Genomic DNA, 27,303 nt, shown 5'->3' with positions numbered 1-27,303 from the left:
CCCTTTGGCAGTCGTCGTTCTGAGCGACCGATAATTCTGCCGTATCCGTGTATTCTGACCTTCTCCCTGGTTCCCACCAATAATGCTGTAGTATAAGATCATTGTGCATAAATGTGTTTGTTTCAGAGTTTCTACTGTGAAGGTGTTTTTTAAGCTTGAATTTTTAAAAAATTAACAGATGGTAGAATTCACTTTTTGTTTTCTGAGGATTTTAATTTGCCGCTGCTGCTGTTGTTCAGTCACTAAGTCATGTCTGACTCTCTGCGACCCCGTGGACTGTAGCCCACCAGGCTCCTCTCCTCTACTGTCTCTTGGAGTTTGCTCAAATTCATGTCCATTGAGTCGGTGATGCCAGTAGTGTATAAAACTTAGATTGCCTTCCAAGTTATCAGATTATCATTGTGTCAGCTACTGTTTTCATCAAAGGAGCTATTTTTCATACGAAGCTGTCTTTTTTTTAACATGAAGCCCAAATTCCACTGAGAACTAAGGATGCCAGTGAGGTCCTTCCTGGCTTTTTAAAATGTCTCCTGGACTTTGCTTCTGTTCCATATCTGACCTTATTTAGGAGACTGGGAAGTTAGTTCAGTAGGGACCAGCTCCTGGTTTCGTATCACTAGAGAGCTGCATCTTGCCTCACTGAGGTAGCGCTGTAACGTGGCACACCTTTGCTCTTCCGTCAGCCAGGAAACACTGGTAGAGAGTGCTGTGGGCACGTCTGTTCTCTGTCGTCGGAGGTGGAGACTGTGCCGTGTTGTCTTCATGGTCCTGAAGAAAGGGGCCTCCTAGTACTGTGGGGTTGATGTTGCATACGTGGGCAGGACATTGAGCGTCCCCGCCCCACGTCAGGCGTGTTTTATTAAGAGGAATGTTGTGTTTGACTTTAGGAAAAATGACTTCTCTTCTTTTGCTGTAGAACCGCTACTTTGAGAACCCTCAGGTGATCCCCGAGAACACCGTCCCTCCCCCAGAGATGGTCGGAATGATCACGACGATCGCTGTGAAGGTGAACCCCGAGCGTGAGGACAGCGAGACAAGAACAGTACGTGTCTCGGTTGTTCTGCTCCTAGCTTTGCTTTTATCCACATCTTCTCCCCCGGTGGAGGAAGTGGAGGAAGCCTGAGGTCTTGACTTTTTAGACCCTAAGCTTTTTGGTTTTTCATAAAAATTAAACACATGGAGGCGTTTAAAATAAGCAAATAAATGTGTGTGCGCACAAGAGAGCCTCACTGATTGTGCTCTGTAGGTGTGCACGTGAATTGTCGCTCACTACTGATGCAGAGACATTCAAAATCATGGTGGAATCAGAGCAGCTGACCCTGCAGGGGGCCCTGGTCTGTTCTTAGCTTCAACAGTAGTGAAGTCCCTTTAAACTACATATAAACCTGTAGTTCAGTGCCTGCCCGTGTGGGCTCTGGGGACAGAAGTTCTAGAATGTTACAGCTCCACCACTTGCATTTTCTCACTGTAGGAAAGTTCATGAACCATGAGTTTTGTGAAGGTAACTGTTATTTTTTGCAGCTCATGTGTTAAATCTGTAGCACTAGCCACATAGGGAACATGTATTGAGTATGTACTATGATTGTGTTTTATGATTAAATCAAGACAATCATCTGTATTTGTTCTACTCGGATGTTTTGCAGACTGTTTCAATATGAGCTAGGATAAATAGGAAACTACATTTTAGTTTATAAGGAACAAAGCTGTCATTTCTTTGCTCTTCCTGAATTAGAAACTTTTTTCACTTCCCTTTTCCTATCCATTCATTGTCCATTTGTGTTTTTGAGTCTGATATTTTCCTTACCTATTTGAGATTTTATGTATTAAAAGACGATTTTTGTCTTATATTTATTGTTTTTTTCCTGTTTATAAGTACCTTTGAATAAAACTAGGTATGCACATACTTCTTACTGTTTTTCTTTTGAAAGTGAAGTGAAAGTGAAAGTCACTCTGTCATGTCTTATTGTTCATGACCGCATGGCCTATACAGTCCATGGGATTCTCCAGGCCAGAATACTGGAGTGGGTAGCCTTTCCCTTCTCCAGGGGATCTTCCCAACCCAGGGATCGAACCCACGTCTCCCACATTGCAGGCAGGTTGTTTACCAGCTGAGCCACAGGGGAAGCCCAAGAATACTGGCGTGGGTAGCCTATCCCTTCTCCAGTAGATCCTCCTGACCCAGTAATTGAGCTGGGGTTTCCTGCATTGCAGGCGGATTCTTTACCAACTGAACTATCGGGGAAGCCCATAACAGATTAAAAAAAAATTTTTTTTTTTTTAATTTCTCCAGTGAGTTGAATCTCTTTTTGACACATTTTCTTGAGGATTTTACTACAAGTGATGACGTTGTAAAATATAAAACCCTTTACATTGAATGATAATTCTTGTGCTTTGTTTTCAAAATATTTTGCTGCTTTCACCACAGATAATTACAGAGATGAGTCAGTGTTTTCCCTTCCCCTTATTTCGACCGGGTGGTGCTCAGTGGTGGGACACTGATGGGGGCTATATTAGGCGCCAAGGTGGTGACCACAGTCCTCTGTATTCCTGTCTTCCAGCATTCCATCATTCCCAGAGGATCGCTTTCTTTGAAAGTGTTGGCAGAATTGCCCATCATTGTTGTGTTAATGTATCAGGTATGCGTATTTTCAGTAGCTTCCGGGGTTTAAGGCTTCTCATTTTACGACACTTTACACACCTGCTTTTCTGTGGCAAATAGATGTGTATGTTACGTGTGTGCCGAGTAATGAATCTCACAGTGTCTTTGCTATGCCAAATTAGTTCGCTATAAGCAGAGTGAAAAAGCATGAGAATCTGATGTGTTTGCTTTTAGCTCTACAAACTGAATATCCACAATGTCGTTGCGGAGTTTGTGCCCCTGATCATGAATACAATTGCGATTCAGGTATCTGCACAAGCCAGGTGAGCTTTCTTGGCCAGTGACGTAGCCGACCGCCATAGCTCTTTAATCCAAGCGGCACTACGCTTGCTGCTGTCATTTGTGAAACAGGAAACTTAGATAAAATTTTGGTTTAACTTGTATGTATTTGTGGCTTTCTGAACTTACATTTTGATGATGATAGTAATGGTTTTTTTGATTCCTTGTTTTGGAAAGATGATGTGCCCCCTCTGTCCTTGGTGTCATGTAAATTTGAAACTATCGTTAGGGCTTCCTGTCCTGATTTCAGCTCTGAGATGCTCCGGGCTGCCTCGCCGTCAAGCCTGTTTTCTTGCTGCTCCTCTTAGCATGAGGGCTGGGAGGCCCTTTTACCCCATTACCCTTAATCACTGACTGGGCCAGACCCCCGAAGCCTCTCAGCAAAGCGTTTTCTCTGACTTCGTGGCGTTCCTCCTCAGACCCTTACCACTTGTCTCCTTGACCTGTGGCCTGTCTGGCTCTGAGTCACTTGAGGGCAGGATCTAAGGGTGGATCCGCTCTGAGAACCCCTGTGGCACAGGTCTTTCATTGTTCAAATAGGTGCCTTCGTTGGGGAGCAGGCAGGTCGGTCTCCCATTGACTGTTGGGGTTCAGGTTGTGGGTGCTGCCCAAGGGCCTGGCAAAACTGCCTGCTTTATGTCTTTAAGGCCTCTTTATGTTACTCAGAACTGCATAAAAGTGTGGGCATATTAACGGTTGCTGCTGTGTAGAAATCAACCTTTTGGGCTTGGTGATTACTGCAGGTGATACCGTATCACCTAAAGAGCTGAGAGCTAATGTTGTCAATTTTATCACTTCTCACTTAGGCAACATAAACTTTACAACAAGGAGCTGTATGCTGATTTCATTGCTGCTCAAATTAAAACATTGTCATTTTTAGCTTACATCATCAGAATTTACCAGGTAAGTTCATTGACCTCTGTTTTAAATCAGGTTTACTGAGATATAATTTACAAGGAGTAAAATTCACCTTTTGTGGGTGTACAGTTTGCTGAATCAACAGATGCATACCTAACCACCAACCAGTACATCAAAATACAGAACATTTCCATCTTCCAAAAACTTCCTGTTACACGTAGCCAGTCTCGTCCTCCCGCCCCCTGTCCCTGGCAAACACTGGTTTGTCTTCTGTCCCCGTAGTTTTTTGACTTTTGAAGAATGTCGAAGAGATGACATTTTTATATTAGTAAAAAAATCTGAAGTAGATGCCCTTTGCTCTTTTGGTCAGCTTGAGTTATCGTGGACAACTTCCTGAGACTCCTCAGAAGGCAGACGTGACTTGAACTCATTCTGAGCTGATTAAAGGTCTCATTTGTGACTCACGTCGATGGGATGACTGAGTGAAGAATTTTGTTTTTTAACTTCAATGTTTATTTCTCCCTCCTTCCCTGTAACAGGGACATTGTTGAAAGTTGGAAAGACGCAGAAAATAAAAAGGGCCTCCATGATCCCACTGAACTCCTCGTGTGTCGCCGCCTCTCCCAGCAGGGTGGCAGCACGCAGACTGACCAGACAAGGCAAACGCTCGATCGTTAGGCTGGTTATTTCTGAGGGTCCTCTGAGCCAAATTTAGTCCTAACTGAAATTTTTTTTGTTTAAAAATTTATAAAACTTGGATTTTTCTCAACAGCCTCCCATCAGTGTAACTACGTTGCTTTCCTCTCCCTGGTGCAGGAGTTGGTGACTAAGTACTCTCAGCAAATGGTCAAAGGAATGTTACAGCTGCTTTCAAATTGTCCGGCGGAGACCGCGCACCTCCGGAAGGAGCTGCTCATTGCCGCCAAGCACATCCTCACCACGGAGCTGAGAAACCGTACGTCTGCCCGGCCTCTGCCTGCCTGCCTGCCTGCAAGCGAGTGAGGGCAGGGCCATCAGCCTGCCCAGGGTTTCTGGCTCCGTTGATCTTTCCCTGGTTTTTTGCTGCTCTGGCTGTGTTTTCTCTCCTGGGTCTGTGTCTGCCTTCTTCCCTCCCCTCTTTCCCTCTCCGCCTCGTTCCTCTCTCTGTTTCACCTGCCACCAGGGTTCTTGCTTTATCTCATCAACAATTTCATAATTAATGTGACAATCTCCTTAGCCCAGTTTACCATCTGAGTAGCTCTCAGTATGTCTCTGCCTTCTGATTGCCTATCTTTTGACACTGCAAATAGCCATTTGCTTTTTCTGACTCAGAGCCAGCGAGCTTTAAAAGGTGAGAGGAAGACAGTGTTTTCTTTCTCCATGCTATGAAACAATGAACAGTTTACATGGAATGTCTTAAAATCTGTTTGCTGAAGTGACTAAGTCGCGTCTTGAGCGACTGACTTTCGGTTTTCCTGCCAACTGAGTAATAACGACTTTGGAGGTGGGGTGGGGAGCCGCACAGGGGGAGGGTTGTCCTTGCTGAAGTGCTGACAGATTAGAAATCTTTCTCACGTGTGTTCGGTCACGTCCGATCCAGCAGGCAGGGTGGATCTTTCCCTGGCACTCTTCTGGGGCCGTGAAGCTTGGTTTCAGTCTTGTTAACTCTACAAAGAACAACAGGTTTCCGAGACACTGCTCTCCGAAGTTAGGTTAGATGTTAGACTGGTTGAATTCAGCTCTTAGAGGCTGCTGCTTTTTTTCCTTGCAAACAAGATTTCGGATATTTATTTTGAAGCCCGTTGTTAGTTTACATAGAGAAGTATCCTTTCTCCATGACGACCAACCTTAAGATCTTTAAGAAGGACAACTTCAGGGCAGTGGATAAGGGGGCATTTAGGGACTACCGCCCCCTTGAGTGGTTGGTTCCAGCTTTCAAGGACCCTGGACTGACCTGAGTGAAGCACTGGGGCAGGTTCCCCGCCAAGGACACGAGGCGTGTGGTTTATCTCTGACACTGATGTGTGTGAGGCGCATGGCCGGCGTGGCCCAGCAAAGCCAGCATCTCAGACTGAAGCACCGTGCGTGCCCTCCTCCTCCTCGCTTTCCCAAATCTGGGTGGCTCGTTGGTGCAGAGCAGCTCCTGGGAAAGTACTGTTAAGGGACTTGCTGGCCACCTGGCTTGTTTGGTGATGGAGGCAATGGATGTTTGTGTTCCAGAGTTCATTCCTTGCATGGACAAGCTGTTTGACGAATCCATTCTGATTGGCTCAGGATACACTGCTCGGGAGACTCTCAGGTATGATGTTAAAGCCAGAGCTGCGGCCGGGGATCCGGCACTGTGTCAGGAGCGTCTCCACGAGCGTGGGCCGTGGGCCTTTCCTCTCCTGTTGGATTGAGAATTGCAGGAAGTTTCAGAAACGCCTTGGTTTGCCTTATGTGCCTTGGCTGAATCAGAGTCGCTGTCTTGATTTACACTGTAGGTAGAACTATTTCATTAGTGTTAAGTGTTTTTGTTTTGTAGGTAGGAAGTGTGTCACATGACCTGTAAGTTACCAGTTGACAGGCTGTTTGTATTTGAGCAGCAGAGCCCATTCAGGGCAGGGCCCAGCTGTAGGTGGTTCTGCTCAGGTTAACCAGGTGTGACGGTATAAAATGGAGGTGCATTTATGTGCATGAAGGTGACCATCTTTTTCAACTTAGAAAGTAAAGATTTAAGCACTAAGACAAGAGTGGAGCCTTTTAATCCTATAGCTGGGAGGAGGTAACGGGGAATCCAAGACCGTGTGCAGTGTGCCCAGACCAGCCGTCCCGCCGCTGGGGTCCTTGGGGGCGGTGGAGGTGGAGGCCTGCAGATCTGGCCAGGAGATGCCGAGATGCGCTAGCGGAGATCTCTGCCCGCAGGCCCCTCGCCTACAGCACGCTGGCCGACCTTGTGCACCACGTCCGCCAGCACCTGCCCCTCAGCGACCTCTCCCTCGCCGTCCAGCTGTTCGCCAAGAACATCGATGACGAGTCCCTGCCCAGCAGCATCCAGACCATGTCCTGCAAGCTCCTGCTAAACCTGGTGGACTGCATCCGCTCCAAAAGCGAGCAGGAGAGCGGCAACGGGCGGGACGTGCTGATGCGGATGCTGGAGGTGCGGTGCCCCGCACCCCCGCCCGACACGCGCCTTCACCCCCGCCTGGCGCTGTGTGCTCGCCTGAGCGCTTTACCAGCGGTTCACAGGCCGCCTGGTCGCCAAGCTAGGGCCTGGGTGTTTAGACTCCCTGGGTGCAAGGCCCCGCTCCCTCATCAACTAGGCCAGGGTCCTGGGGCGAGATGCTGGGCCCTCTCTGCTGGCCTGCTCGTCCCTGCCCGGGACAGCCATGGGCCGCCTCCTAGGACTGTCAGGGCTGAGGGACGCAACCATGGGCGCGCTCAGCACTCTGCTGGCGGGCAACCTGGAGCGGTGTTTCCTGCGATGCTGTGTAGCCCAGTGCTCCCTTGTCCATGAACGTTTCTAGGGAGGTCTCCGGTGCCGGGGCAGGGGTGGGCTGTGTGGATCATGGAGAGGTCCCAGGGCATCGGGCCGGTCACCCCCTGCTTCTCTCCTGGGGAAGTTCCTCTAGTAACTCGGGACGGGAAACAGCGATTCCAGCAGGTGGCTTCAGAGAGTGTGTTCTGTCCTCTGGATGGGTGCTGGGCCTGGTGAAGACAGTGATTTGGGTCTGCCTCCCACTTTGCTCTCCTGACAGGTGTTTGTTCTCAAGTTCCACACCATTGCGCGGTACCAGCTCTCTGCCATCTTTAAGAAGTGCAAGCCTCAGTCTGAGCTTGGGGCCGTGGATGCGGCCCTGCCCGGGGTGCCCGCAGCCCCCGCAGCCCCAGGCCCAGCCCCTTCCCCAGCCCCCGTCCCCACCCCGGCCCCGCCGCCACCCCCGCCGCCCACCCCCGCCACCCCTGTAACCCCGGCCCCCGTGCCGCCCTTTGAGAAGCAAGGCGAGAAGGACAAGGAGGACAAGCAGACGTTCCAGGTCACGGACTGCCGGAGTCTGGTCAAAACCCTGGTCTGCGGCGTCAAGACCATCACGTGGGGCATAACGTCGTGTAAAGCTCCTGGTGGTAATCCCGCTCCTGAGTCGCTTAGACCATGTTCTTCCCAGGGTGGGTGTTGCTCCCAGTAACTTACTGTGCCCTCTCTCTTCCAGAAGCTCAGTTCATTCCCAACAAGCAGTTACAGCCCAAAGAGACTCAGATTTACATCAAGCTTGTCAAGTACGCAATGCAGGCTTTAGATATTTATCAGGTAAGGCAGTGCCCTCAGGCCAGGTTCCTCTTAGAATTAAGGTGCTAGTGACAGAAGGGGTCTCACAAGTCTGTTACCGTTTGGGTGGTCTGCAGTATCGATGTTCCCGGATTGAGTTTGTTCTGTAGCACAGGGTTGTGTCAATAGTGAGAATTCTCATGTTGGTGTATTTTGAGAGGCAGATGGGATAAAGGGAATGCAGTAGAAATGAGATTTAATTTTACTGAATTTGTTACTGCTAACAAAGGTTTTTGGGTTTGTGGGTTTTTTTGCAAATTTTAGATGAGAATAAAGAATTTAGAAGATGGGGTGGGCGGTAGACATTTGATTTCTAATTCTCTTACATACGCCCCACTGGTCTGGTTATGTAATAGAATACGTTCAGAGACTCGGTTTTGATTCCCGTGTGGTTTTCCCCCTGTGCAAGGTTCAGATAGCAGGAAATGGACAGACATACATCCGAGTAGCAAACTGCCAAACCGTGAGGATGAAGGAAGAGAAGGAGGTGCTGGAGCACTTTGCCGGTGTCTTCACAATGATGAACCCGCTGACATTTAAAGAAATCTTTCAAACTACAGTCCCTTATATGGTGGAAAGAATCTCAAAAAATTACGCTCTTCAGGTATGACACTCCTTTCTTCCATTCTTTCAACATGTGTCGAATACTTGGTATTCCTTTTATTTCTAAGTAACGTGCCTAAGGATAGTGATTGTAGAGCAAAATTTATAGAGAACTGTTCATTTCAGTCGCTCAGTTGTGTCCGATTCTTTGAGACTCCATGGACTGCAGCACACGAAGCTTCCCTGCCCCTCACCAGCTCCCCGAGCTTGTGCAAACACGTGTCCATTGAATCAGTGATGCCATCCAACCGACTCTTCCTATGTCATCCCCGTCTCCTCCTGCCTTCAGTCTTTCCCGGCATCAGGGTCTTTTCCAATGAGTCAGTTCTTATCATCAGGTGGTCAAAGTATTGGAGTTCCAGCATCAGTCCTTCAGTGAATATTCAGGGCTGATTTCTTTAAGATTGACTGGTCTGATCTCCTTGCAGTCCAAGGAACTCTCAAGAGTCTTCTCCAACACAGTTCAAAAGCATCAGTTGTTCGTCGCTCATCTTTATGGTCCATAAAGAGAACTGTTAGGCCATAGTAAGAAAAAAAAAATGTTTTCAAAAGCTCAGGGTATTTTGGACCAGTTCCTTTCATAGTAGAAATTAAGTGCGTGTTAGATGTAGGCTCTTGGTACTTGACAGTGAGGATGAAGTGACCGATTTGAGTTCTTAAAGTGAACTGTTCCAGCAACACTCAGTAAATCGATTTTGATGGGGTTTTTTTTTCTTTTGGTGGATAATTCATGTCTGGGAGTGTCTGGTACAGATTTGATTTTGTGATTTTGAAACGTTGATTGCTTTTTCTTGGAGCCGCTTCGTGGACGGGGTGATATCTGTCACGTGCGTCTCTCATTCTGACAGATTGTCGCCAATTCCTTTCTGGCAAACCCTACTACCTCTGCTCTGTTCGCTACGATCCTGGTGGAGTACCTCCTGGACCGCCTGCCGGAGATGGGCTCCAACGTCGAGCTCTCCAACCTGTATCTCAAGCTGTTCAAGTTGGTCTTCGGCTCTGTCTCACTCTTCGCAGCTGAAAACGAACAAATGCTGAAGGTAGAGTCAGACCCAGCCTGCGCGTTGTGTTGGGGGTTTTTTTTGTTGTCATTGTTTCTCAATACTTCATCTTGAGCAGAAACCGGAGTGGCTCTTTATATTTTTAAACACAATAATATTAAATGAATAAATGTTTATAACCAGTTGGAGCCAAGTGTGGAAAACACTGCAGTTTTAAAGCAGAGCTGCTCCTGGTTGCCTGCTGACCCAGGATGAACATGTGAGCACTCTTACTTGCAGGGCTTGTCAGTAGTCTCGGCACCACTGATTCTTCATTTTTGAAGTCATTTCTTACATGAACCACACAAGTAGGGTAGGAGCACATCATGTTCTTTTTTTAAAAAAAAAAAAAAATTGGGTGACACCAAAGAATAGAAGAGGAAGGAACATCTGACCTCTCAGAGCCGACGAGAAGCAGTTGGCTGTTGAGCAGTTCCCATCACACCCCCTTCTTTCCCGGGGCGCTGTGTCTGTGTTCGTACCTTCTTGCGTTCGGCGCACAGATGCCCCGTTTCAGGCCTGTTTGCTCATTCCCCTCTGAATCAAGGACTGCAGCCAGCTTGTGTCCCTGTATTAAGGCTGTCCAGGAGGGGTGTGTTTCCTGACGCACTCCTCTGTGCGACTGATCCCGTGCGTGTTGTCGTGTCTCATCAGTTACTTGATTCCAGCGAATGGCAGAAGCCAGTGCATGCTTATGGCAGCCACTGAAGGCAGCGCGTGGAACAAAAAACCTTATGAAAATTCTCTTCTACTGATCGCAGGATATTTTAGTTTCTGCAGAAAGCTGAGTATTATCAGTTCTGTCTGAAGAGAGATGTTTTCCTGTAGGGAGAAGGTTTGAGAATGTAAAGGAGGTCCATTTTCTTCTGAAGTAAGTGTGACATAAAGCACCAGTAGTTGGTGCTTGTGTGAGACAGTTTCCTCCACTTCTTCAGTTACGTAGTAATCAGTTACCAACAACCTTGACGTTACTTTTGAGTTAGTATAAAAAGACAAACTTTCAGAAAGATGTAAAATATTTGTGTTCTTTGTTCACATAATTTAATATCTTCAAATAATTCAATTTTTGCCAACCTCGGGGACAACTGTATAAACCAGCAACCAACAAAAAAGAATAAAACCTAACAGACAAGTCTAATGATGAGGCGTCTGAATGTTCGAGAGATGTTCAAAGAATAATTTGATAGAATGCTTTGTCTTGAGACTAATAGGGATGATTTATCTATAAAAGAAATGCCATATACGGTTACAGATGGCTAAGCGGATAGTTTGCAGTTCACTTTAAATGCGCCTGCAGTAAAACTCACATCAAACTTAACCTGTTGCGTGTCAAGACTAGGATTTGAAGTACAAGATAAAAAGCTAACCTGTTTTAAGCTATTCACTAAACTTTAATGCTTTTTTGAAGTAAATAAATACGAACAGATTTTTTGATCAAGTCTTCTAAAACGTTCCGATCTCGAATGTCTTCTGAGGCTCTTCCCAACTTGTCATGTGTAGTATGTGATTGGTAGTGAAGTTTCCGTGCCTTTGGGTTGCTTTTTGTATTTCCATAGTTATTAGGAGACCGGCTTCTTTCGTCTCTTTGATTATTTGTTCTTAGAAAGGGGAGGGACTGTCCACAAGAGCTGCAGAGCCAACAGGCCCTTCAGGTCCTGCTGCAGAGCGTCTGTGCAGCATCGCTCGCCTACGTCTTAGTGGTAAGATAGGAACCTAGTAAATGCTGCTTTCACAGTCAGACTGGGTGGAAAGCTACCTGTATTTTAAGAGAAATTAATTTGAGTCAAATAAACATTGGAAAGGTTCTGTTTGGTTTTTCTTTTTGGAAAATTCATCAAGATGATCTTCCCTTCCTCCCTTTGTGCAGTGAACCCTCCTCCCTGTGGAGCCTGTTAACCTGCTTTTTCTCCGTCCCACAGCCTCACCTGCACAAGATTGTCAACAGCTCGATGGAGCTCGCCCAGACGGCCAAAGAGCCCTACAACTACTTCCTGCTGCTGCGGGCCTTGTTCCGCTCCATTGGGGGTGGGAGCCATGATCTCCTGTATCAGGAATTCCTGCCTCTCCTACCCAACCTCCTGCAAGGTCAGAGCAGTGATCCCGGTCGCCGTTGAGTCTTGTGTGCATGTGTGGGTTTTGGCTAACCTTGTTTGCTGGGGTTCCTCCTCTGCACCCGGTCATGGAGGGGACGTGTGTGCGTGTGTGTGTCTGTCCCTGTGTCTTGAGCTTTAAAGGGGTACGTCTCCCTGCTCAGAATTGACTGGGAGTGGGAAGGTCTTCGTTGACCCCAGTTAGGACGTTTTTGTAGCATTTGCAAAGCAGTTTTAGAGACTAGTAAAGTCAGGGATCTCTAGACTGAAAGAGAACAAGAAGGCAAAAAAACAAGTGATAAAGCTGATATAAGCCCTGCTGCTGCTGCTGCTGCTAAGTTGCTTCAGTCGTGTCCGACTCGGTGCAACCCCACAGACGGCAGCCCACCAGGCTCCCCCATCCCTGGGATTCTCCAGGCAAGAACACTGGAGTGGGTTGCCATTTCCTTCTCCAGATATAAGCCCTATATATAATATATAAAAATATGTGTTTTTATTTAGTTGTTAAGGTGCATAGACAGGATTCTTCCTGTGCATTAGGAATGCTTTCAAGGCTTACAGCCAAAGGGCATCTTGAGTCCAGTGAATGTTCACAGGTATGAACTGAGTGGACACACTGTCCTTGGAATGTTTTTTTTTTTGTTTGTTTGGAAAGGGTGAGCTCTTGGCAAGGGATTGAATCTTCTTCTGTATTTTCTTTATAAATTCTTCTGAGAGAAGCCATTTATAGCATAATGTGCCCAGAAGGTACCTGGGGGATCCTTGAGCATGTTAAAGGCAGTGTTAGTCGCTCAGTTGTGTTTGACTTTGTGTGACCCCACGGGATGTAGCCCACCAGGCTCTTCTGTCCTTGGGATTCTCCAGACGAGAATACTGGAGTGGGTTACCATGCCCTCCTTCATGTTGAAGGTAACGTGGCCCTAAGTCCCCCGGCAGGTGCTTAAGGAGGCCTGTAGGCAGGCTGTGTTGTCTGTTTTTTGACCCTGACTCCAGGCCTCCCCAGCCTGCGCTCTCTGCTCTGATCGGTCTCACGGCCCCGCCTGCAGTCTTCCCAGCCTCCCTTCTCTGCCCACCTATTTTGTTCAAGCACATCCCCTCCTGGGAGCTGGGCCTGGCCCCTCTCCTTGTCTCCCTTCTCCTTTGGGTTCTGAGTCTGGCGCGACTGCTGTGTGTTGCCTTGGCCCACGGTCCCTCTTTAGACTCAGCTGCCTGGGACGCACCTTGTTTGGGGGGTGCTGTTCCCTGCTTTTCTCTTCCCAGCTGTCTCTCAGGTTCTGTGGGCAGGTCTACATCTGACGTTTTTCAGGAGCGGGGCTCAATAAATACTTTGTTACCCTCGTGAAGAGTGTACGGGGCCGTGAGTTTATAAGAAGGAAGCTCCTCTCATTTACAAAATCGAGTGGATTTTTTTTTTTAAGTTTATTTTAAAGTATAAACATCAGCCGTGGTTTAGTGGAAACCTGAAATGACATGCAAGCTTGTAAGCCTCAGACTTGAGATGAACACGTCACGTTGGAGTCTGTTTCTTTCTAGATTGGGCTTAGTCACTGGAGAACATGATGTTAAATACCTTGTGTAGCATTAATTCGGAGAAGGCAATGGCACCCCACTCCGGTACTCTTGCCTGGAAAATCCCAGGGACGGAGGAGCCTAGTAGGCTGCAGTCCATGGGGTCGCACAGAGTCGGACACGACTGCAGCGACTTAGCAGCAGCAGCATTAATTAGTCCTTAACGTTAGTTCAGTCCACATTAAATAATACTCATCACAACCTAAACTGATTACATGCAGCCTACTGTCGACATATGGTAGACGGAAGAGGCCTCGGGTGCAGTTACAGGATAGGTGCAGCAAACGTAACCCTAAGGCGTCATTCTGTCTTGAGGCGGATGTTTACAGAAAGAGTGGCCGGTTATTCTCGGCGTTACCTGGGTGCACCTGGGCTGTACCGTCCCCCACAGACAGGGCTCAACGTGCTGACGTCCCCACGCAGGGCTCAACATGCTGCAGAGTGGCCTGCACAAGCAGCATATGAAGGACCTGTTCGTGGAGCTGTGTCTCACGGTGCCTGTGCGGCTGAGCTCGCTCCTGCCCTACCTGCCCATGCTCATGGACCCCCTGGTGTCGGCGCTCAACGGCTCTCAGACGTTGGTCAGCCAAGGCCTGCGGACGCTGGAGCTGTGCGTGGACAACCTGCAGCCCGACTTCCTGTACGACCACATCCAGCCGGTGCGCGCCGAGCTCATGCAGGTGAGTGCGCGTCCCTGTGCCGCCAGCAGAGGGTGCCGTGGGCCCCGGGACCCACCTCCTTCCCGGGGACGCCATGCGGGCCGTTTCAGAGGCAAGCTCGCTGCCCTGCGCTCGCGCTCTGCTGCGCTACCAATGGAGCCTTCGCCTGGCTGTGTGAGGCTTCTGGCCTACGAAGTGATGTGGAGAAACACCACGAGTGTCGAGCAGATACTTGTTTTGCAGCATTGCTCCCCTTTCAGAGGGCTCTCACAGTGTCGCGTTCTCATGAGCTTGATGGCTTGGGAAGGCAGGCGTTAACCTGGCTACCGCTGTTTCCAGGGAGATGCGCTCTCTTTCTGGGGGTTCCCGAGTTACACAGTGCAGAGGTGCACCCTTGTTGTAGAGAGAGAGCTGTCTGGCCGCCCCCGGAGGAAACAGAAGAGAAAGGCAGGTTTGAACCCGTGTTAGGTTTTGTGGTCATTAGAGCTCTGTGTTGGGTGTGGGGTTGTCCCCTCGTGTTTTGCTGATGGTTACGGTTTGTACTGTGGTTGGTGAATGTTAGAGGTCAGGGCTGACTTGTTGCTTGCTCACCCACCCCTTTAGCAGAGAGTGTTTGGCCCCAGATCGGGGTCTAAGTGCCAGCTTCTGTGATGGGCACGCAGTCGCTCCTGAGATGCAGGATCTCTGGACAGTGGACACGAGACAGTGACCTGCACGCACGTCTCAGGCTCCATCTAGAAAGGAGAAGATGGCCGAGAGGCTGGGTGGGAGCCACCAAGGCCAGTTATGTGGAGGCCTGGCCAGAGAGCAGGACTGTTGGTTCTGGAAGGCTGACCGTGGGCCCGACCTGAGCCTGGGTGAGCACTGCGTGGGGAGAGGAGGCAGGGCTGGGCTCGGGGCCTCCTGCCCTTCAGTGAGCAGAACAGGCTGAGGGAGAGATTGCTCAGGGCCCCTGCTTGCTTCCTGCCTGCCGGACTGCTGGCAGAGGCCCGTCAGGCCGCCAAGTCCCTGTGCGAGGGTGGGAGACTGGACTCCCATTCCCAGGCTGCCTCCTCCCCAGGGAGGCGAGCAGACGCCCCTCTCCTGTGGTGCTCAGGCTTCGGGTGGGCCAACAGGAACATAAGAGAAACTGGAATTTTGCTTACAGAAGAGTTCAAAGATTTTATATTGATGATCGCTAGACGCTAATACCTGGCCTTGTTACAGAGGATGTGTCAGAAAATAGATTTAAATAGTGAGCTGTGGCCATTTTCATGATTTATGAAGATGTCAGTGAAAAAGTTGGGAAAATCGCAGTTTTTTGAAAGTCAATGGCCTCTCTGTTCTTTATATTAACTGTGAGTACGAGGTACCCAGTAACTCGTTTCTCTTACAATGCCGGTCCCTTTACAATCCCAGTGTTCCCTCTTCACCATCTTTTCTCATATTAGATTTGAAATGTAGAAGGAAATTTGTGTATCATGTTTATAAGTTATAAAACCTAATAGCAGTAAAAACCTGAGGATACTCCATCTAATCCAGAGTTAAGGGCTTTACCGGCAGACGTGTTTTCCTGGCTGCTCCCCCAGCCCGTGTGCGTATCCATCCAAGCAGTGTGTTGTTCCGTTCTCTTGCCTTTGAGCTCTACGCTGTTGACGACTCGCTACCATCTGTGCTCCAGGAGCACAGAAGAACATTTACGTGTGTGTTTTCTGTAAAGGCATTCAGTTTCTCGGAAGGACACACACAGGACTAACACCGGTCCTGCAGGCAGAGAGCTGTGTCTGGGGGCTGAGGGGAGGGGCGTCTTTGCCGCGTCTCCCCCAGAGCTTTGAGTGGGGCATCTTCGCCGCATCTTCTCCAGAGATTTTGGGGAGGGGCGTCTTCGCCGCGTCTCCCCCAGAGCTTTTGAGTGGGGCGTCTTCGCTGCGTCTCCCCCAGAGCTTTTGGGGAGGGGCGTCTTCGCCGCGTCATCCCCAGAGCTTTTGGGTGGGGCGGGGGCTGTGGGCGCGGGCTCGGAGGCTGACAGGCGCGCGTTGGCTTGCAGGCTCTGTGGCGCACTCTGCGCAACCCCGCGGACAGCATCTCGCACGTGGCCTACCGCGTCCTCGGGAAGTTCGGCGGCAGCAACAGGAAGATGCTCAAGGAGTCCCAGAAGCTGCTTTACGTCGTGACCGAAGTTCAGGGCCCCAGCGTCACTGTGGAGTTTTCTGACTGTAAAGCGTCCCTTCAGCTCCCGATGGAGAAGGTAACTGCGCCCGTCTCTGGGAGCGTCTTAAAAAAGAGACTGCAGGTTCCCCTTTAAGACGTTTAAGTTCTGTTCAGAAACATGCAGATAGAACCAGTCCCTTTGGGGCGGGAGTTTCTTAACGCAAAGAGCAACAAGGCTTGCTGGGGCCCAGCTTGGCTGGTGAGGGTTTCCATGACGCCAGGAGGCCAGTGAGGGGCGCTGCCCCCGAGGACCTGCGCTCCTTCCAGACGGGCGGGGGGGTGCTGCCCCGCTCGCCTCACCCTTGCCCTTTGTCTGCTCTGATGCCCAGCGGGTGTCTCATCAGGGGTGACGTAGAACCAGGCTGATCGTGTCCCTGTCTCACCGCCCCGCCCGCCCCCTCAAGCTCCTACTTTACTCCCGGGCTCCCTCCAGGGGCGGCTGTGTCAAAACCAGCAGGCGGTGCCCAGCGTATTGCATCACTCAGCCGCTTCTGCCTGACCCTTACTGAGATCTGGCCCCCTCACCTCACTGACCCCTCTGGGCCTCCCACACTCAAGGTCTTACTTACGGTCCGTGTGGTCGTATCCGACTTTCCCCTTTTTATTATAGAACCCGCCTTCGCTGCCTGCATTGCCGCTTTTGATACCTCATCGTTTCAGGCTACTTTACCCAGGGCATTTTGGGGAGGGGTTTTACCGCCCTTTGGCGTGTGTCCGAGTGATGGCTGCTTCAGTGAGCCGCACGCCGGCCGGACGCTGAGCTCCCTGCAGGCCTGGGCCTGGCCGTGCCCTGTGGCCGGGACCACTCAGCCCTGCCTGAGCGCGGGCTCGCCTCGCCCTATCCTCTGTATTAGAACTCCGCTGTCCATGTGGGAAGTAGACACAGCAGGAGTGCCTGTGATTTTTTTTTTGAGCCAGACATTGCTGACCGTTTGTGAGGAAGGGTGCCCTCTGGGTAGCATCTCCCTGGAGCTGTTTCTGGGGTCTTCTCTGTGTCCACCTGTCCCCCACCCAGCCTCTCCCCCCACCTTCTCAAGCACACACATTGTCGCTCCCCTCCCCCAGCCCTGCCCCACAGACGTATTGCCCTTTTTATTCTCAGCTCCTCATTGCAATCCTTATTGAAGCACTTGCCAAATAAACACTAGTTTCCTTGTGAGAAAATACAACTACAATTCTGTCTTTACCTTGAAAATGACCATAGTGACCACTCTGTGAATCTAGCCAGTTCACACATCTTAGGTAATTTCCTTAAGTTAGGATTCTGTTTGCTTTAGCCCTGTTAGTGCCGGGTTGGCATTAGAATGCAAACTATGACTTTCACTTGACCTCTGCATAGACTGAGCAGAGCAAGAAGATCCCTTTAGAAGTAGTTTTTCCCCCAAGCAGCTAAAGCAGGGAAGAAACCAGATAGTGAAGTCATGCCTCCCTGGTCCTTCCAGGGATCCGATGCTGCTCCTGGGACCCTTCACAGAGGGTGGCACGTGGGGCCCTGGCAGGAGCCGGCAGGGAAGGGCCAGGCCCAGCGCCGCGGGTTTACATGACATGAGTTGCTTTTGGCATACCGAAGACAGTCCTTTCTTGGGTGGGGAGGGAACGGTGATCGGCTTGGAGGTTATGTTGATCCTCTAAGAGAACACAGTTCCCCCTCCAGTCTCTGCAGAGAGGGGTGAGGTAGGGAGAGGCCAGCCTGCGTCTGGAGGACATGGGCCCCATCCCATCAGCCCCTCCCTGGCTCCTCACACTGCGTCTGGAGGAGACTTCAGTACAGATTGAGTGAAGTCGCCCAGTCGTGTCCGACTCTTTGTGACCCCGTGGACTGTAGCCTACCAGGCTCCTCTGTCCATGGGATTCTCCAGGCAAGAAAACTGGAGTGGGTTGCCATTTCCTTCTCCAGGGGATCTTCCTGAGCCAGGGATTGAACCCTGGTCTCCCGCATTGCAGGCAGATGCTTTAACCTCTGAGCCACCAGGGAAGCCCAGTACAGATTAGGCCTTTGATTTCTAGGTGTGTAAGTACCCTTAACATTAGCACCTGAGCTGTTGAAGACTTGTGTTTTTGTGTGTGATCCTGCCTTCTCTGCCTTCCTGGTCCACCTGCAGGGTAGGATAAGATGTGTGAAGCTGTGTAGGTTTTCTGAAAAAATGAAGTAAACCCTTTTGCAAGAAATTAGTTAAACCTTAGGAAAGTCATCTTAGTTTTGAGCTGAGACGACTCAGGTTCTAGTTTAATCCAGCAAATCTGCCACAGGAGTCCTGAGCTCACTTAATTTCTGAAGTTTCCCATCGCCATTTAAGCACAAAATCAGTAAACCCGGCTTCACATTTCAGTTTGAGCCGCATCCATTGCCTCCTCCGGATGCTTCATTTGGTGAAACCTGCTCGCCTGTCTGCAGAACCACTGCTCTCTGTGCGGGTAGACGTGCATCAAGCTGCTTCTGGGTGCTGCTCGTGCCTCCAGCAAAGGCTTTTCAGAATCATGATTTCAGCACAAACCCAGTTGCCGTGCTTTTTCACCACAGGCCATTGAAACGGCTCTAGACTGCCTGAAGAGTGCCAACACCGAGCCCTACTACCGGAGGCAGGCGTGGGAAGTGATCAAGTGCTTCTTGGTGGCGATGATGAGCCTGGAGGACAACAAGCACGCGCTCTACCAGCTCCTGGCCCACCCCAAGTATGCTCTGCGCGGGGACGGGCGCGGGCCTTGTTTCAGAGCATTAGGGGTGGGGTGCCTCCCAGATCTCTCAGTGTCGGAAGCGTGTTCCGTCAGTCAGGAAAAGGACACGCTGTCTGCCCAGCCCTGCCTCTCTTTTAGAGAAAATGGAAAGAACTTGGGTGCTTGAGGGTTAGTCTCTCTCAGCCCTTGAATGTGCTGCCGTTCTGTGGTGTCCCTCTGAGTCACTGGCCCGTGCTCACATTAGGGGACAGCACTTTTGGTGTCTCTTGACCCGTTGGCTGAAGACATGCATTGTGAAACTTGTCACGTTAGATTCCACTTGTTGCTGAAATTAAAGCAGAGAAGTCACTTAGGCCTGTGCAGCTACACATAGGTCCCTTGTGGTAGGATCGTCGGCTCTGGACTCGAGTGTGGTGACGGTGAATTTAATTGTCGCACAGCTTTACAGAAAAGACCATCCCCAACGTCATCATATCACATCGCTACAAAGCGCAGGACACCCCAGCCCGGAAGACGTTCGAGCAGGCCCTGACCGGGGCGTTCATGTCCGCGGTCATTAAAGATCTGCGGCCCAGTGCCCTGCCCTTCGTGGCCAGCTTGATCCGCCACTACACGATGGTGGCGGTCGCCCAGCAGTGCGGTGAGTGACCCCAGACGGGCCAGGTCGAGGTCTTCAGGGACATCGTGTTGCACAGAAGCTGGGTTTGGCTGATTGGTTGTGGACTGTTGTTTGCTGGTTGTGCACTCATTCCATTGACACAGAGAGTTGGTGTTTCAGCAGTAGCTGCTGTATTCACTTGAAAATTGTCACCTGGTTTCACGTATAGAATATTAACACGGTGGGTTTGGCGTTTTGGCCCTTTGTTTTTCCTTTCGGGGGCTGCGTACTTTTGGACCTCTGCATGTAGAGCGGTGTGTGGTCCTGCCCCCTGCTGGCCCCCTGTCCCCAGTGGTGTTTGCAGGCCCAGCCCCCATCACCGCTCGCTCCGGCCCCCCGGCTCCTCAGTCTGCTCCTGGACCCTCATCTGTGCCTTTCCCCTGCCTGGCCGCTCCTCCCTTCTGCTCCAGGCCTTCCCGGGCTCTGGGTGCCGAAGGACCTATTCTGTTAGTGTTTCCAATCTGTTGCAGACTGGTGGTTTTGTAAGAGACAGTGAACATGTCACAGCACCACCCGCTGCTGTTCCTGAACACTCAGCCTCAGTTTTGCAGCCTTTCCCAGACCAGCGCCGGTCGTGGGCATGACCTCTTGAGTAGCGCTTGGTGTCCTCGAAACCTCTCACCCTGGGCAACAAGCAGTTTTCTCCCAGCACTGCAGAACGCAGAGCTCCCCCCTTTTTAAAGTCTTCCTGTCCGAACAGTCAGCACCGTACAGTGTTTCCGGCAGACCCGCACGCCTCTCAGTCACTGCCACCTCGCCTCAGGCCGGTGCCTGCCGGGCGTGAGTTGTTAGTTGCTGCCAGCCCCTCCTGCACAGATTGGGTTTCAAAGCTGGGTGCTCTTGCTCTTTCCTCTGTGTGTGTCAGGAATGTCCAAAGCATAACCCATAGTCACTCCCACGTTGTGCCTCGTGGCCTGGTTAATGAGTTTTTTCAACGAAGAGACCTGATTACGGTTCTCCCTTTAAACAAGTCTGTTTTTGAGCTGTGATTGAGAAAATCTGAAAGTTAACACTGTGTAATGGAGTCAGTTACATTATACCTACTTAGTTTGTAAATGATTGTGGTTTAACAGAAGTTGGTCAGGTACCAGGGTTGGCTTTTATTAAATTCCTAACTTCCAGGGAAACGGGTAGTTTTGCAGTTGGAGGGACGAGTGTGTCTGTGGCGCTAAGCCCGGCTTTCCCGCCTGCCGCCCGCCTCTCCTCCCAGGCCCCTTCCTGCTCCCTTGCTACCAGGTGGGCAGCCAGCCTAGCACCGCCATGTTCCACAGTGAGGAGAACGGCTCCAAAGGAATGGACCCCCTGGTGCTCATCGACGCCATCGCCATCTGCATGGCGTACGAGGAGAAGGAGCTCTGCAAGATTGGGGAGGTGGCCCTCGCCGTCATCTTCGACGTGGCGAGCATCATCCTGGGCTCGAAGGAGCGGGTGAGCAGTGCGGTCTGGGTGGGGCTGCCTGCCCGTGGGCGGCTGCTGTCCGAGTCTCGGGACCTGGGGGCACACGAGTGGTGCGCGTCTCTTGCAGGCGTGCCAGCTGCCCCTCTTCTCCTACATCGTGGAGCGCCTGTGCGCGTGCTGCTATGAGCAGGCCTGGTACGCAAAGCTGGGTGGCGTGGTGTCCATCAAGTTCCTCATGGAGCGCCTGCCCCTCACCTGGGTGCTGCAGAACCAGCAGACCTTCCTCAAAGCGCTGCTCTTCGTCATGATGGACCTGACGGGCGAGGTAGGCGGGGAGGGCGGCCCCGGGCCCAACCGCACGGGCGCAGGACGGTGGTCCACCTGGGCAGCAGTGAGTGTCAGGCAGTTCTGCAAGTGTGCTCTCCGGGAAGCTTAGATCTCACTGCTAATGCTGTTCCGTCACTGAGTCGTGTCCGACTGTTTGTGACCCCCATGGACTGCAGCAGGCCAGGCCTCCCGTCCTTGACTGTCTTGTGGAGTTTGCTCAGATTCACGTCCATTGAGTTGGTGTTGCTAGCTAACCATCTCATCTTCTGATCTCGCTACAACATTGTAAATGAAAGGACAGATCACAGCCCTCAGATTCTCTTTCTCTGAGACTCTAAATACGGGTCAGTCTGGGTAAACAGTAACTGGCCAAAGGACTTAACGCAGTGGTCCGTGAAGGGAAACTACTACTCAGTCCTGCCACAGATTAAACAGTACACGTGCTGCAGAAGTTCCTGAGGGAGCCACATTCTTTATGAACCTTTGTGTGGATGTGGCACAAACAAGTAGAAGGTGGTGGGCATTGCCTGCTTAAATCTGTTTGGTAAACACAAGAATCAAGCCTGGATCCATATTTTCTTCCTGAATGACAAACAAGCGATCTCTAAGCAGCAGGGTTAGCTACTGGAGTACCTTGAGGACGACACGAAGCAGTCTTGACGCCTTAGCTGGTGTGTGAGGGGCGTGGGCCCCCAGCCACAGCGTTTGGGGCGGGCGTGCAGACGTGGGTGCTGTGGGCAGCAGCGCCTGTCTTTGGTGCTGAGGAGTCCCTGGCCTGCAGGTTTCCAACGGCGCGGTCGCCATGGCCAAGACCACCCTGGAGCAGCTTCTGATGAGGTGCGCGACGCCCCTCAAGGACGAGGAGAGGGTGGAGGAGATCGTGGTGGCCCAGGAGAAGTCCTTCCACCACGTGACCCACGACCTGGTTCGGGAGGTCACGTCCCCAAACTCCACCGTGAGGAAGCAGGCCATGCACTCGCTGCAGGTGCTGGCCCAGGTCACCGGGAAGAGCGTGACCGTGATCATGGAGCCACACAAGGAGGTGAGGCGCTGGTCACCGGGCGGAACCCCTGCGGGCTTTTTCTTCCTTCAGGTTTGAGTGTTGATGATACGGAATCTGGCGTTTTGTGAGCTAAGTGCTGTTACATGTGCTCGTTCTGACCTCAGGTTTGCGGACGGCAACGTGCTCATGTTAACGTCTGTTTCAGCGACTGTCAGGGGTGGGGGCTGGTTTTTGGGCCTGATGAGCACAACCTGGTCTCATCCTTGGTTTGGTTTTGGTTTTTGCTGTTGTAAGAGCGGCTGCTCTGGACCCCGAGGAGTGGAATGCGTCTGAATGCGTCTCTCCACGACCCAGCGTCAGTGCTTGAAGCAGCTCCTCCCTTTCTTAACTGAGGGCTGTCTGGGAGAACTTGATCTCAGTTATGGTTTTCAGGTTGCTCACTGGCTTAGGATCTTGCGCTGAGGTGTTTGTTTTTTAAGAGGCGGCGATCAGTGGTGCGTCCTCTGTGTCTCCCCCAGGTCCTCCAGGACATGGTCCCCCCGAAGAAGCACCTGCTGCGCCACCAGCCCGCCAACGCCCAGATCGGGCTGATGGAGGGGAACACGTTCTGCACCACGCTGCAGCCCCGGCTCTTCACCATGGACCTCAACGTAGTGGAGCACAAGGTGTTCTACACCGAGGTAGGGCCAGCCTGGGCGGGCAGCCGTGCGCACAGAAGGTGGGGCCGTGACTGCAGGGAGCCGGCTGTCGCCTGGGCCGGGGAGGAGGCAGGCGTGTGGCTGAGATGTCCAGTGAGGTGGGGGTTGCTGAGTCCTTGGAGCTCTGTTAGCCTTCACGAGGAGCCTTGCTCTTCACGACCGTGAAGTGCATTTCAGAGCCAAGACTGTACATCCTCCTCTATCACTCATGTCAGCAAGCTCTCCGTTTATTAAGTTTATCAGACTTGAGTGTGTCATGCCCTGTGGAGACCTCACTTCACGTGAGCGCCCTTACCTGGCTCCGGTAGTACCACATGAAGTATAGAGCCTGAGCACTCTCCTTCTGGAGGGGCCGGACCTGAGCCTCAGGGTTTGTTAGGCACCCGGAGCCGCCGCGCAGGCGCGCTGGAGAGCTTAGGCTGGACCCACCGCAGTTGTGTTAGAACCTGGCGTCTCATCGCTGTGCCGCCCTGCTGGGCTCTCGTTTTGTCTGGTGAACTTGACTTGCCCCTTGACCCCAAGATGACAGGCAGTGGAGGATGGCCCCTTCCCAAGATGACAGGCAGTGGAGGATGGCCCCTTCCCAAGATGACAGGCAGTGGAGGGTGGCCCCTTCCCAAGATGACAGGCAGTGGAGGGTGGCCCCTTCCCAAGATGACAGGCAGTGGAGGGTGGCCCCTTCCCAAGATGACAGGCAGTGGAGGGTGGCCCCTTCCCAAGATGACAGGCAGTGGAGGGTGGCCCCTTCCCAGGATGACAGGCAGTGGAGGGTGGCCCCTTCCCAGGATGACAGGCAGTGGAGGGTGGCCGCTTCCCAGGATGACAGGCAGTGGAGGGTGGCCCCTTCCCAGGATGACAGGCAGTGGAGGGTGGCCCCTTCCCAGGATGACAGGCAGTGGAGGGTGGCCCCTTCCCAGGATGACAGGCAGTGGAGGGTGGCCCCTTCCCAGGATGACAGGCAGTGGAGGGTGGCCGCTTCCCAGGATGACAGGCAGTGGAGGGTGGCCCCTTCCCAGGATGACAGGCAGTGGAGGGTGGCCGCTTCCCAGGATGACAGGCAGTGGAGGGTGGCCGCTTCCCAGGATGACAGGCAGTGGAGGGTGGCCCCTTCCCAGGATGACAGGCAGTGGAGGGTGGCCCCTTCCCAGGATGACAGGCAGTGGAGGGTGGCCCCTTCCCAGGATGACAGGCAGTGGAGGGTGGCCCCTTCCCAGGATGACAGGCAGTGGAGGGTGGCCCCTTCCCAGGATGACAGGCAGTGGAGGGTGGCCGCTTCCCAGGATGACAGGCAGTGGAGGGTGGCCCCTTCCCAGGATGACAGGCAGTGGAGGGTGGCCCCTTCCCAGGATGACAGGCAGTGGAGGGTGGCCCCTTCCCAGGATGACAGGCAGTGGAGGGTGGCCGCTCCCAGGATGACAGGCAGTGGAGGGTGGCCGCTTCCCAGGATGACAGGCAGTGGAGGGTGGCCGCTTCCCAGGATGACAGGCAGTGGAGGGTGGCCGCTTCCCAGGATGACAGGCAGTGGAGGGTGGCCCCTTCCCAGGATGACAGGCAGTGGAGGGTGGCCCCTTCCCAGGATGACAGGCAGTGGAGGGTGGCCGCTTCCCAGGATGACAGGCAGTGGAGGGTGGCCCCTTCCCAGGATGACAGGCAGTGGAGGGTGGCCCCTTCCCAGGATGACAGGCAGTGGAGGGTGGCCCCTTCCCAGGATGACAGGCAGTGGAGGGTGGCCGCTCCCAGGATGACAGGCAGTGGAGGGTGGCCGCTTCCCAGGATGACAGGCAGTGGAGGGTGGCCGCTTCCCAGGATGACAGGCAGTGGAGGGTGGCCGCTTCCCAGGATGACAGGCAGTGGAGGGTGGCCCCTTCCCAGGATGACAGGCAGTGGAGGGTGGCCGCTTCCCAGGATGACAGGCAGTGGAGGGTGGCCCCTTCCCAGGATGACAGGCAGTGGAGGGTGGCCCCTTCCCAGGATGACAGGCAGTGGAGGGTGGCCGCTTCCCAGGATGACAGGCAGTGGAGGGTGGCCCCTTCCCAGGATGACAGGCAGTGGAGGGTGGTCGCTTCCCAGGATGACAGGCAGTGGAGGGTGGCCGCTTCCCAGGATGACAGGCAGTGGAGGGTGGCCCCTTCCGTGACTTGTCGCTGTCGGTGTTACAGCGTGGCAGGTGCTCGACGGTGCTGAAGGGGAGCGCAACCGTAGATGCGGTCAAACCATAGACGTCAGCTTAGACTTGATAATGGGCTGTGGATTAGCCCAATTTGAAATGGTTTCAAGATGTGACTTATTCTGGAGGCATTGTCAGACTAAACAGCCAGAAGTCATAAGAAGCAAGTTCTTGCTTATGCACACCAAGTCTGAATTTCCAGCTATGAAAAAACTTGCCTCTTGATTCTTTAAGTTCCTTGTTTTTACTTGGGCATGAGGTCATTGATTGTGTGTTCTAGCTTTTATTTATTTATTTTTTATACCTTGGTTATAGCCCTTATCTAAGTTGTCCAGGATGTCAGTAGAAGGAGAAAGTAGTAATAGAACACCATATATAGTATTTTAGGCAGTACTTATATAAATGTGTACTGGTTTGGTGAAATGTCTGGAAGACTAGCTGCTGGAGTATCTGCATTATACACCATGTGTGTGTGTGTGTATATATATATATATATATATTTGCAATAAAATACTTCCTTCTTATGCTTCTGTGTGCTTAAAAAGAAAGAAAAAGTATTACTGCTCAAACACTTGAAATACAGCATGTTTATTTCTTGGGCCTTGGCCCACGGCATCAGGAAACGGCTCTGAACAAGGCATTGTCCCCCCATTGTGGAATTTGCATTTAGATAGAGTGACCCTCTGTGTAAAGAAAAAGCATGATGATATCAGAGCCGATCAGAGTGCCAAAGAATTTATTTCAGAGGTTGACTGAGTTTTGCTTCAGAATAAGGAAGCCCAGTGACATTTGGATACTTAAGTGCCTCAGGATTTGGGTTTGGTTTGTTAATTGTGTCACGTGTGGCTGATGGCCGTGTCCTGTTACTTGCAAGGTCTTCACAGTGAGAGCAGGCCGAATTACATCATTCTGTCTCTTGCAGCTCTTGAACTTGTGCGAGGCTGAAGATTCGGCTTTAACAAAGCTGCCCTGTTATAAAAGCCTTCCGTCGCTTGTCCCTTTACGGATTGCAGCCTTAAGTAAGTTCACGTAAATCTGAAACAAGTTACCGGGCACAGAAGTGGAGGGGGACCGATGGCCTTTTTTTTGTTGTCTGATTTTTCTGACTCTCTATGGTCTCTAAGGGGGAATAAAAAAAAAAACTGTTGGTGTGTTTATCAGGCTGCATAATGAGATGTCATTGGACTGTATAGATTGCTAGAATTTAAGTAATTATTCGACTCTCTAATAAACTGCATTTTATGTGTTGTAAACTCTTTGTAGCTCTCTTATGGGAACTGAACATTTCTCTAAGGTGTATCTCTAATTTCCTGGTTTAAGAGTGATGTCACACCATTCACATCTTGCCATTTTCATCTGAATCAAAGTATTTCGATCTTTTTAGACTTTTTAGTGATTTAGGAGCGTTTGAGACTCCTGCTGTCTCCAGGCTTTCATTAAGAATGTCAGTCATCATTGTTTAGCACAGGAATTGTACATAATTTAGGAAAATACACTACTTGCCTTCATACTTAGAAACAGTCATTTCCTCCTTTTTGATAAATACCCAGTGGTTAACTTTATCTGTTGTTGACTTTTACACACTTAATGAAATATTGCCAGAATCCTCCTTGAATTAGAGGTAGAGGAGCTGAGAGGCAGAACTTGAGGATGGAGCTCAAGACATGGCAGGCCAGCGTGAGGGAGGACGCAGGGGGTCTTCTCACCCCTCCTGTTGGGGCTCCTCTCCTTGGGGCACCCCTCACACATTTCACACGAGCTAGAACATTACTGCTTAAGTAAGCTGTAACATACAGGCTCAAGTTACGTTCTCTGTCCTGAGAATGTCTGCCTTTCAAGCCCTTTGACCCCCCTGCAGATTGGGGCGCAGATAGTGGGGGGACACTGAGCTGAGTGTCCGTCCCCTTCGTCGCCAGAGCCCGCAGCCCCGCCCTCAGTGCAAGTGCCGTGCGCGTGCCCACGGGTCTGCCGTGCCCGCCCCTGGGCAGCATGTTGGGGGCAGGGTGTCGTTGGGGACCCCTTCACCCCTGTTTTCACCCCTCCATTTATCTGGACAGTAAGACTGATCGTGGGCTTTCTGGCAGGCTGTTACCTTGTTAGATAGTAGTCACTCATGGATAACAGTGACCCTGTGAGTAGAAGGC

General features: G+C 51.5%; 1 protein-coding gene across 5 annotated transcripts in view; it reads left to right on the top strand.

Moving 5' to 3' along the window:
- The window catches only part of TRRAP (transformation/transcription domain associated protein), a 90,365-nt gene that overhangs the window by 11,394 nt on the left and 51,668 nt on the right, over positions 1 to 27,303 (top strand). For 4 of the 5 annotated variants that reach the window (XM_055562506.1, XM_055562504.1, XM_055562502.1 and 1 more), the window contains exons 8-28: positions 917 to 1,042; positions 2,559 to 2,636; positions 2,834 to 2,922; positions 3,745 to 3,841; positions 4,613 to 4,751; positions 5,996 to 6,074; positions 6,680 to 6,914; positions 7,513 to 7,879; positions 7,966 to 8,063; positions 8,491 to 8,685; positions 9,533 to 9,724; positions 11,644 to 11,809; positions 13,807 to 14,063; positions 16,069 to 16,269; positions 18,754 to 18,905; positions 19,349 to 19,548; positions 20,777 to 20,994; positions 21,092 to 21,289; positions 22,073 to 22,333; positions 22,813 to 22,974; positions 26,082 to 26,178. In XM_055562506.1, the coding sequence (XP_055418481.1) occupies positions 917 to 1,042; positions 2,559 to 2,636; positions 2,834 to 2,922; positions 3,745 to 3,841; positions 4,613 to 4,751; positions 5,996 to 6,074; positions 6,680 to 6,914; positions 7,513 to 7,879; positions 7,966 to 8,063; positions 8,491 to 8,685; positions 9,533 to 9,724; positions 11,644 to 11,809; positions 13,807 to 14,063; positions 16,069 to 16,269; positions 18,754 to 18,905; positions 19,349 to 19,548; positions 20,777 to 20,994; positions 21,092 to 21,289; positions 22,073 to 22,333; positions 22,813 to 22,974; positions 26,082 to 26,178 (3,607 nt within the window). The remainder of the gene's footprint in view (positions 1 to 916; positions 1,043 to 2,558; positions 2,637 to 2,833; positions 2,923 to 3,744; positions 3,842 to 4,612; positions 4,752 to 5,995; positions 6,075 to 6,679; positions 6,915 to 7,512; positions 7,880 to 7,965; positions 8,064 to 8,490; positions 8,686 to 9,532; positions 9,725 to 11,643; positions 11,810 to 13,806; positions 14,064 to 16,068; positions 16,270 to 18,753; positions 18,906 to 19,348; positions 19,549 to 20,776; positions 20,995 to 21,091; positions 21,290 to 22,072; positions 22,334 to 22,812; positions 22,975 to 26,081; positions 26,179 to 27,303) is intronic. The other variant, XM_055562505.1, reaches the window with a different exon arrangement.

The sequence above is a fragment of the Bubalus kerabau genome, chromosome 23, assembly GCF_029407905.1.
Source record: "Bubalus kerabau isolate K-KA32 ecotype Philippines breed swamp buffalo chromosome 23, PCC_UOA_SB_1v2, whole genome shotgun sequence".
NCBI classification, from domain to species: domain Eukaryota; kingdom Metazoa; phylum Chordata; class Mammalia; order Artiodactyla; family Bovidae; genus Bubalus; species Bubalus kerabau.
Note: the sequence above shows the minus strand (reverse complement) of the source record. Positions and strands in the feature narration are given on the sequence as shown.